This window comes from Danaus plexippus, unplaced genomic scaffold, assembly GCF_018135715.1.
Source record: "Danaus plexippus unplaced genomic scaffold, MEX_DaPlex mxdp_57, whole genome shotgun sequence".
In the NCBI taxonomy this organism is placed as follows: Eukaryota; Metazoa; Arthropoda; class Insecta; order Lepidoptera; family Nymphalidae; genus Danaus; species Danaus plexippus.
In genome coordinates, this window is record NW_026869877.1 from 2490 (window position 1) to 12825 (window position 10336).

General features: G+C 27.0%; 1 protein-coding gene across 1 annotated transcript; it reads left to right on the top strand.

The window, feature by feature from the left end:
* The first annotated feature begins 4768 nt into the window (after nucleotides 1–4768).
* LOC133320772 (uncharacterized) lies at nucleotides 4769–5544 on the top strand. Its single transcript, XM_061529363.1, has 3 exons — nucleotides 4769–5012; nucleotides 5289–5413; nucleotides 5446–5544. Exons 1-3 carry the CDS (start codon nucleotides 4769–4771, stop codon nucleotides 5542–5544), a joined length of 468 nt encoding a protein of 155 aa, XP_061385347.1.
* Nucleotides 5545–10336: the final 4792 nt, after the last annotated feature.

Consider the following 10336-nt stretch of genomic DNA (forward strand, 5'->3'; position numbering starts at 1 on the left):
CCATGCCTATCGTAAAACTTATAGCAAAAAGCATATTAGTGCTGAAAGGTGCTATCACTGGAGACTCTCTCTGTAACAGATTAATAATTATATAAATTTTGTAAAATGGCCGACAATTATATAAAAAAAATTGAAAATAATAATTTTTAAATATAATACATAGTGAATATTGACCTATTTATCAAATTATATTAAAAATTTATATAGTATATTCAACTTCTCTGTATATGTTCAGTATATAAGCTATAAAACTATATGTATAGATATAGATATATATAGATATATATCTACAAATTTATAGAAATAGAAATACCCATGTTTTTCCCTTCGGATGATATTTTGGATCAATTGACATAATCTGGATGTCGTTAGGTTTGCCGAGTAAATGGTTTTTATAGTTAACGTGGCCGATAAATTGATTGTTATACAGCAAAAATCCTTTTGCTGTTCTACATAAATTTGTAAAATTGATATTAGATGAAAAGGCAGGTATTGTGGATACTTTGTCATTAAGAAAATTATTGAATGATACATAGCAACCATTTCCGTTTTTCGGATAAAGAAATGCAACATCATCAAAATCTTTGTCAGGGCTGAAATTATTTAATTATATAAAATAATATATTTGTTAAAACCCGCACTAGAGGTTTGTTCCACAATAAACCATTTACATACTATATGATACAAAAACCTTCATTTATTTATAAAGATGTTTGTATAGCGCATAATAAAAAATTGATTATATAAAATAAAATAACTATTATAATATAATAAATATTTGATTTACACATTAAATAGAAATGGTTTTATAAACATAATTTTTATAAGTTATATCAATCTATAATTACCGAGAAATTAAATCAATATCTATAACTGAAGGAATATAATCATTAACTAACTCCCATTCCCCAATTACCCATGAATTTGAAGCTGAATTTAAGGGCGGCTCTTTAAATGTATTGCGATACACTTCTGCTGTTAGAATATAAATTTCTTTATTTTTATAACTTATCAAAATTTTGCATTTTGACGCATTAAAACCTCTCTGAAAATGAATGGAATTAGTAATAAAAAGTTCAAACAATTACAAAAAATATAATAATAATTTCATTTATTTGGTAGTCAGTATACTTGTATATTTAGATTTTTATTTCTTTATACATTTCTATTTCTATATATTTATTTACTTATATAATTGTATATTTAAATATTATGCAAGATTACATATTTATGTATAAAATATAGCTATATATTAATATGCTTATATATTCATATATTTAAATCATTATATATTAATATATTTCTATATAATATATAATTGAATATTTAAGTGTATATATATATATATATACTTAAATATTTAAACCATTATGTAATCATATATACTTATTTTTATTATATGATAATATATTAATATGTTTATACGCTTATAAATACATATAATTTAATAATTGTATGTTTATATATATATATATATATATATATAGTTTTATAATAACATACTTTATTATTTATATATTTATATGGTTATAAATTTATGTATAATTATACATTAATATGCTTATATAAATATATTTTTTAGTGTATAGGGTTTATATATTTGTATATATATATATATATATATATATGTATATTTATCCATTAATACAGATATATTAAAATATATAGTTTGTTTCAACAATATACGATATTAGAAATACAGATGTAAAGTATTACAATAGGGGCTTTCAAATCTTGTACGTGTTTGAATGATAAAAATTCTTTTGACAATTCTAAAATAGTTAAACAGTTGTTGGCGTCGCATCTAATAATTATTTGCTCGAACTTTTTTCGAGGAGACTGCAAAGGAATTATATCGGAAATAACATCATTGTGTTTACATTCGAATAAAAAATTATCACTGGTCTCCAATAAATCATACACTCTCAAAAACTTATCTGACACAGTAATTAAATATACTGTATCCTCAGCATATCGTAAAACAGCGCTTTTTTCAACTACCGTGGGGTCTTTTATACGTCTACTATAGAAATACTCATCTAGAGGCTTCGGCATTGATTTTTTTTTTACAAATGACTTTGTAGATATAACATAAAAAAAAAAAAATTCAAAAATTATTCATCCTTGCAAGGATTTATCAGGATAAATATACAAGAAACATAAGGAAATGTCATTATTTGATTATATTACAAAATTGAGCGATAAATGGATCACAGTTACAATTTTCACCAATGTGTAATGGGAGGGTCTTCAAATAATATCTTTTTATAAATTACGCCATACATAGTTAAGTGAGATTTACTGTCAATAACATCTTGTAAACTTGTATGGTCTATCAAGGGATTCACCAATTTGCAGGATATAATAGGTTTATCCAGCTGTATAAGTTTACCACGAAGCTCTTTACTGGCAATATATAATGTTGCATTGTTTCCTTGTAATATTAGTTTACCTGAAATAGTCTGTAACTTAGCGTTATAAATGTATTTAAACATAATGAATGACTACAAAAATAGGGTTGAACATAAATAACATATATATTGATTTTGGTTTTTAAAGATGGTTGAGTAGACATGTACATAACATCAATATATACAAAAATATAGTGATAACAACAACTATAATATAAATAAATTGAAACCGTAAATTTAAAAGGATTATTTTTTTTTTTATTTTAATAAAATATGTGTTTATTTTATGTCGGGGTTTTATATAAATTAATTTTTTTTTAGCCAATATTGAAATAAATTATGCACAATTTTTACTGCTAGTAACTTAATTCATAGATCGTAATTAATTTAATAATTTTCTTAACAATAACTTAAAGTGCTTTACATTTTTCATATATATATATATATATATATATATATATATATATATATATATATATACTATATATATATATATATATATATATTATGCATACAGTAATTACTGGTATAGTTGTTGATATAACTCTGCAACATAGTTATTTAAACTTATTTTTCAGATACCGATTGGTACAGGGTCTTCTGAATCGATCTCTACTTGCATTTCGTGCTCTTCATTTTCGGGAAAACTGACACGAAATATATGGGACTTTTCTGTTGATTTATGTATTTTATTACGCTGAAAAAATCCAGGCATCTCAAACAATATAAGCTCGGTTTTCCAGCTTAAGGCTGACGATTTAACGTAAAGTTTTTTGAGAGGTTCCGTCATGTATTTGTTTTTTTTTCTGTGATTAAAAAAACTTCATAAAACAAAGTAAACTCCGTATTAAATATCACATACAAAAATGTTCAAAAAATAAATTTTTTTTTATCATAGTATTTAAAAATTTCTTTATGATATATTTTATATCAGTTTTTACCAGATTTTATGTGTCTAAAAAGTGAAAAAAAGTTGCAATATCGGCAACTAAATTGAATACATTGTTATTTTGTATCAAGTCGCTTCACAGTAACGTATTCCATTACTAAGCACATTTTTTGCATATTCGCTTATCAATAATTTTACTAGCAATGTCGGAGTCATCGTTAAGAAATAAAGACGAAAATGATGAAATGGAGAATCATGTAAATAGTTGATATATTATATGAATTTTCGCATGTTTAAATTATCAATATTTTATTACTTATGCACATTTTTTCAAAGAAATAGATGTGCATAAGTGTTTCTAAATGTACTATAATACTTAGAATGTGGTATCTAAGTATACAGTCTATTTTTTGAGGTGTATATGTATTTGCTTATTTTATAGGTTCAGGCATCCAGTAGACGGTCAAGGATTTCGCAGGATATAAGTCATGTATGTATATATACTGATTCGATTTTCCTATTAGAAACGGAACAGTTCACATTATAATACTAATAACTTCAATGTAAATCGAAGTTCAAAGAATCATTCACCGATAAAGTCAAAGTTTCAGACATTCCGTGTTAGAACATTGTAATTTTTTTACTCACTTTTGCTGCAATTAATAAAATCTAGTTTTAATCTAAATTTTCTGTGTAGATGGACATTTATATTATGTTTAATGTTTTTCACTATCCTTGCCGCAGGTCACGTATACGCAGGAGCTTTAGTTTTGGTAGATAATACTAGCAAATTTATATATAGGATTGATTGCAGAATAATTTTTTTTTTTTTTTGCAATAAATAGGGAGGGAGATTCATTAATTTTTTTATTAGGTATTAACAATTTCCGTTTACTGGGAAATTATATCGGTTAAAAGAAAAATAAATACGGATAAAAAACTACCTTTATTTTTTGTATTACGGTATGTCTTATAATTGATAAAGTTACTCACTACATACACAAACAACGATAAATATAGTATTTTTTAAGTGAATATAATTTAAGTTGTAAATTTTCCATTAAGTCATTGATTTTATGTTATAAAAAACTATTTTATACTTTCTTGACATCAGATGGTATTGGTTTCTAGTCACTATTTATACTACAGCATTTCCGAGTTTAATGGCTTTAATGGATTCTCAGTGGTTTAGGATAATACCTCTTTTTCAAATATTAACAACACATCACATTCTTATCTCATACATATTAGCATTTATAGGACTGATTATGTTTATATTGTCTTTACGAAGGTATTTGAGCACAAATAATAGGAAAAGAGTGTCATTTGGCGCTTTCACTTTTAATCTATATGTGCATAAAAATGACCATTCTATGAATAATTACACGTTTTCAGATTTTCCTTAAGATATCAATTTTCTCAATTTGCCATCTTATTGTTGACGTGTTTATTTGTGGTAGTACAAGCCATGTTTCAAATAAAATTGATTTATTTCGGGTTAATTTGGTTTATTGTAAGTTCCAGCTCTGTAATCGTCAATGATATATTTGCATATATATTCGGAATTTTTTTTGGAAAAACTCAGCTAATAAAACTTTCTCCAAAAAAAACGGTTGAAGGTTTTACGGGTGCATCTTTGATCACATTGATTTGGGCAGTTGTTGTTGGAGCTTTACTAGTCCACATAAATCAATTAATATGTCCTGAGAATAGTTTGAATTTACGCCCGTTTCATATGTGGACGCAACCGTACTGTGAACCGCATAGTGTATTTAAATTGACTTTATATAAACTTCCCACATTTATTTCCAAATTAACGCGTAAGCAAAAGGCGGGAGCTTTTAATATTAATTTAATTTGTCGTGTGTATAATTGAATTAAAATTAATTTTTAGTTATTTTTTGCTTAGGCTATGTATACAATTATTGTGTAACTTTCAACATATGTTTTGAATTTAAATTGGATATATCAACAATAAATTTTTTTAGATATCAAAGTAATTATGATTCGTGAAGTTTGGATTCACTTTTTTGTTCTTGGATTCTTCGCAGCATTTTTTGCTCCTTTTGGAGGATTTCTTGCATCTGGCTTAAAGAGATATTTACGCATAAAAGTAGATTCATGATGAGTAGTAAAAACATTCAGGATTTTGGAGATTCAATACCCGGCCATGGAGGCATAGCGGATAGATTTGACTGTCAACTAATTATGGGAATGTTTTCTTATTTATATGTTAAGACGTAAGTTCAGTGTACTTTTTTTTTTAATAATTCTAGGTTTGTATTTCGCCGACGTAGAACTGTTGATGAAATAGTAAAAATGGTTCTTACATTGTCTCTAGAAGATCAAGTAAGGGTTTTTAACACCCATCTTATAAAATGTTTCAGAAATTGCTTTTACAAAAATTAAGTTATTTTTGAATAAAGTTTAAGTTATAAAAACTTTTTTTTTATAGTTTACAAAGGATTGTGAATATTAAAGTTTAAGCAATTTGTAATTTACTGCGTAAAGGGGTAATTTTTTGTGAAAGAGATGAATATTTCTGAGTATTTTCCAGTAATGAAACGTATTTGTGTACAGAATGCATCATTTTTTCAAGACGTTCCAAATTATTCAAAAAATTTTGAGTAATTTGTTTAAGTATGTCCAAGATTTGTATATCTGCAGTGTTCAATATATGTTCCTCGTGCTGAGAAAACCAGTTAGATGTACGGCTAATAACTGCATCGCATGCTTTTGCTAGCGTTATAGCTTTGACGCAGAGTTTTTGCATTCTGTGCGGAGATCCACGAAACATTTCATTTAAACAATTTACAACACTGGATGTTTCTTCACGAGAATATCTACTTTCATTAAAACGCTCAGATAATAAATGGATGTATGGTAGATTGGTACACATGGATATCAGTTGTTGTATCCAATAATTCTGGACATCTAATAATAGTACTAAGAGATGCGACTTTTTGAGATAAAATGAGTTTCTTTCTTCTTGATTATCAAACTACAAATTTTAGTAAGAAGTTACAGTTATTTAGTAATATTAAGTTATTATTAAACATTTAAATTTTATGTATGCAGATCTAGCATGTGTTTATAATAATATTTCCTATAATAGCATTCACATCTATTCAATTATATATATATATATATATATAAAATGTAAATCCACACATAAAGATGTAACTATTATAATTCTTAATGTTTACCATCTGTTGATAAGCATCTGTTAAAGCTTGTAAAAGAGGAAGTTTTTGTTGACTCTCAACTTGACGTTCCTCATTCCAAGAAATTGTACTATCAACCATTCCTAACTCATCTTTAAAGACCATAAGTGGCCACATCCAGTAATTAAGTTCCCAATCAAAAAAATTATACGAAATCTGAATGGACAATTGAGATAAAATACATATTATGCACTATTATTATTGTTATTATTAATGTTTTTATTATCAATGTATTCCATTAATAATAATTAATTAATAATAACTAATATTAATATTTAAATAGATTGATGTATTCACAGTATAATCTACACTGTCTTTAGTTGATACTTACTTCAGACGGAGAAGGAGGAAGTATTTTTTGAAAAGTAGCAGCTGCCTCATGAAGAACATTTAATATAACAGGAACAAATAAAAGTAAGTCCTCAAATATAGAACTATAGGCGATAACTTCATTACTAGAAACTCGACAAACAAATAGCATTGTTAAATATTTTGCTGTCTATTAAAAAGCATATCCATTTATGCAATCTTACTAGATCATTTAATATTTGTGGAGCTTTTAACCAACAAGCTAGATCTCCGCGACATGCTATAGCAGACTGAAAAAAAATTTGAAAATGTTTTTTCATAGTCGTACATAAATTATAAACTGTTTAGATAAACCAGTAGCTGACATGTTCGGAAGTAAAGATTTCAAAGATGGTTCAACGCAAAGGTCTAAACCTGGAACTAGTACTTGATTTTTTGATGCTTCGGCAAATTCTTTGATTAATTGCAACAAATCAGCAGGTTTGTCATAAAGTTTCCATTGAAGCATGTAAAATAATGACTGAATATTTTGAATTTGATGATACCTGCATTTATAAGCATATAAATTTTATATTCATATCTAATAAGAAAGTATATTTACAAATATTTATTATTTTGTAATTCTATTATAATGTATAATTTATTACTTAGAAATTTGTGTGTCATTTTTTCGCATACGCTCTAAAGTTTGTTGTCTAATAGTCATGTTTTCGGAAAAGGTATTTTCGATTTCTTTTGCAATATCAAGTGAGCTGAAAAACAGATAAACAGCTGATTCCATAGCTTGACGAAGCAAGCTCAATTGTAATTGAACCTATAATAAATTTAATACAGTCAATTATTCCAATAAAATCATTCACTACTAAACATACGTTATTATATATATATATATATATATATATATATATGTAATACTAATTAACATACAAAAATAATAATAATAAATCGTATTCAATAAATATTATACCATATTTAGCAAGTGAAGTAAAGGTTTTAAAGCTTTATTTAAAGAGTTTCTTTGTTCAATGGTTGTAACTTCTCCAAGAAGACTTTCAAGACTTGTACGGGCTTGCAGTAAATAACTTTGGCGGTATCCCAAAGATAGCCCATGCTGTGTAGCTTGTATATACTTGAATATAAAGTTCCAATAACTTTGTAGTGCACTCAAACGATGTACTTCATGTTCTTTTGAATATATTTTCAAGCCGTCACAAACATGAAACTTTAAATCCATAGCGTGAAAGAAACGTTCAAGTCCTACGGAATCTGTTATGGGAGAGCTGTTTGGTATAATCTCATTTTTTTTGATAATTTCTGAAGGGTCTGTCCAATGTTTTTTGGCGATTCCCGCAAAGAACTCGACAAACTAAAAAAAAATAATGAATTTTAACTTTATCATATTTAATAGCTGTATAAATTAGCTTAAAAAAGTACTTCGTCATATTTCTTGTTACTAAGAAAGAATTCGGAAAGTACATTCGCTGACTCAGGACCAAGGTCGTGTTTATGCACACTGACCCATGAGGAATATACGGGGGACATTACACGGCTCAAAGGTATAGGAAAAGTTTCTGATTGAAGCAAATTAATAAGATATTAGGTTTGTATGAACATAGCATAACATGGTTAATAAAAACAAAAAAAACCCCTTAATTAATATTAATAATTATAATAGAAGAGTATAAGTACTCATAATTTTTTTTTTTTCATGCAAAAGCATGTTTTCTTGTTAAACACATATTTCACTGAATATAACAACTCTAAAATAATCTTACGCTTGCCATCAGAATGAATCCAGTCTAAAATTACATTGTGAAACCATTCTCGACTTAATTTTTTGGTAGATTTTGTATTCCATTCGGATTTAGAACTGGCAACTGGTACATGGAAACAAACAACTACGAAACGTTCAGCTAAGACTTGAGCTGTATCATCTAATTTAAAATGAAATCAACGAATACAAAATTACATTTCTCGTGGGATTTCAAATAATAATCCAAAATACATTCAACTATGTGATAGTAGCGTGCACGGCTAATAAATATCAAAAATTTTGTTTTGTGACTTACCACTCTGTGAAAAAAGTGTTTTTTGTGTAAGGTAAATCATTAAATAACTTGGAATGTTCTGACGCTGGGATAGAAGAGAGAAAAGCTTGACTTAAATGGCATAAAAATAATGCTAATACTCTAAAAACTCATAAAAAAAAGATCATTTTTACTCAAAAAACTGTAACTCAAATAAGAGAGTTGATATAGACAAATACTCTAAATCAATGGTAGATTCAGGCTGGCATGCAATAGTAAGTATTTTTTTGACAGCAGTTTGAATAGAGGGAGTTCTAATTTGTTATTAATATTAGAAATATTGATATTACTGTAAAGCCGCAGTTGTATTCAAAGCAGGGTTAATAAAATCTGACATATTTTGGAATCTCCAAGTAGGCTGAATAAATTGACGGTGTAAAGCTACAAGAGTTTGGATAGTTAGTTGGAATTCTAGTAATTCAGGTCTGAACAAATTTTGACTGCAAGTGTTTATTATATACCTGAATAAATGGCGACAGTTTTGAAGAACAAAACTTGGCTGTATTATATGCAAAGATAATAGTTTCACAATTTCTTGCTGATAGTCTTTTACAAAGAGTCTGAACAATCACAATATAAATTATTCGAGAACAAACATTTGCTTCACTATCTGCAAAACTAATCTGTAATATACTGTTAATTGATATCTAAACATTGTATATAAATATTTAAAGATTAATATCCATAAAAAATGTTCTATTTGGCCCCAAGTATGATACAGTACAAATTATTACTCTAAAGGACCGAGTACTATACACTGTACTTAAAGTCTACACTATTACTTATATAATAACTGTTACTTATACAATAACTATTACTTATATAATAACAGTTATATTCAACAATTAAATAAACGTATTTGATCACGTATTTGTATTATTAGTATTACAAATCTTGAAGGGACGCTTGGGCTAACATATCAAATACTGAAGCTGGCAATTCTCTGAATTCTTTTATAGAAATAATATACGAAACATATAATAATAATTCAGATGCTACTATAGCGCAAGACTCAACGGATCTCTAATTAATAATTATTAAACGAAAATTAATTTTTTACCAATATTAAAATTTCATTTTGTAATCTAGCATTCCAATTTAACTTTTTGCTATTAGAATTATTTTTTTCACTTTGGAGTATTCTATTGACGATTTCGTGTATTGCTTCCGATAGTTGAGTCAGCCATTTTTGTAATTTAGCTATTTCAGCTGGTTGAAACCGGCATCCTAGAGCTAAATAAACTTGTTTTTCTGTTTCCTCTTCTGGAGATTTTTTTTCACCACCAAAAAAACGTTTTATTTTTTTTAAAGCGGATTCAGGTTTTGCTGAAGCATTTTCTTCTCTCTTGGAAGAATCTTTATTATCACTAAATTTTCGGTAAAGTGCGGGTAGCTCGTATAAAGCTTCTTGAGAAA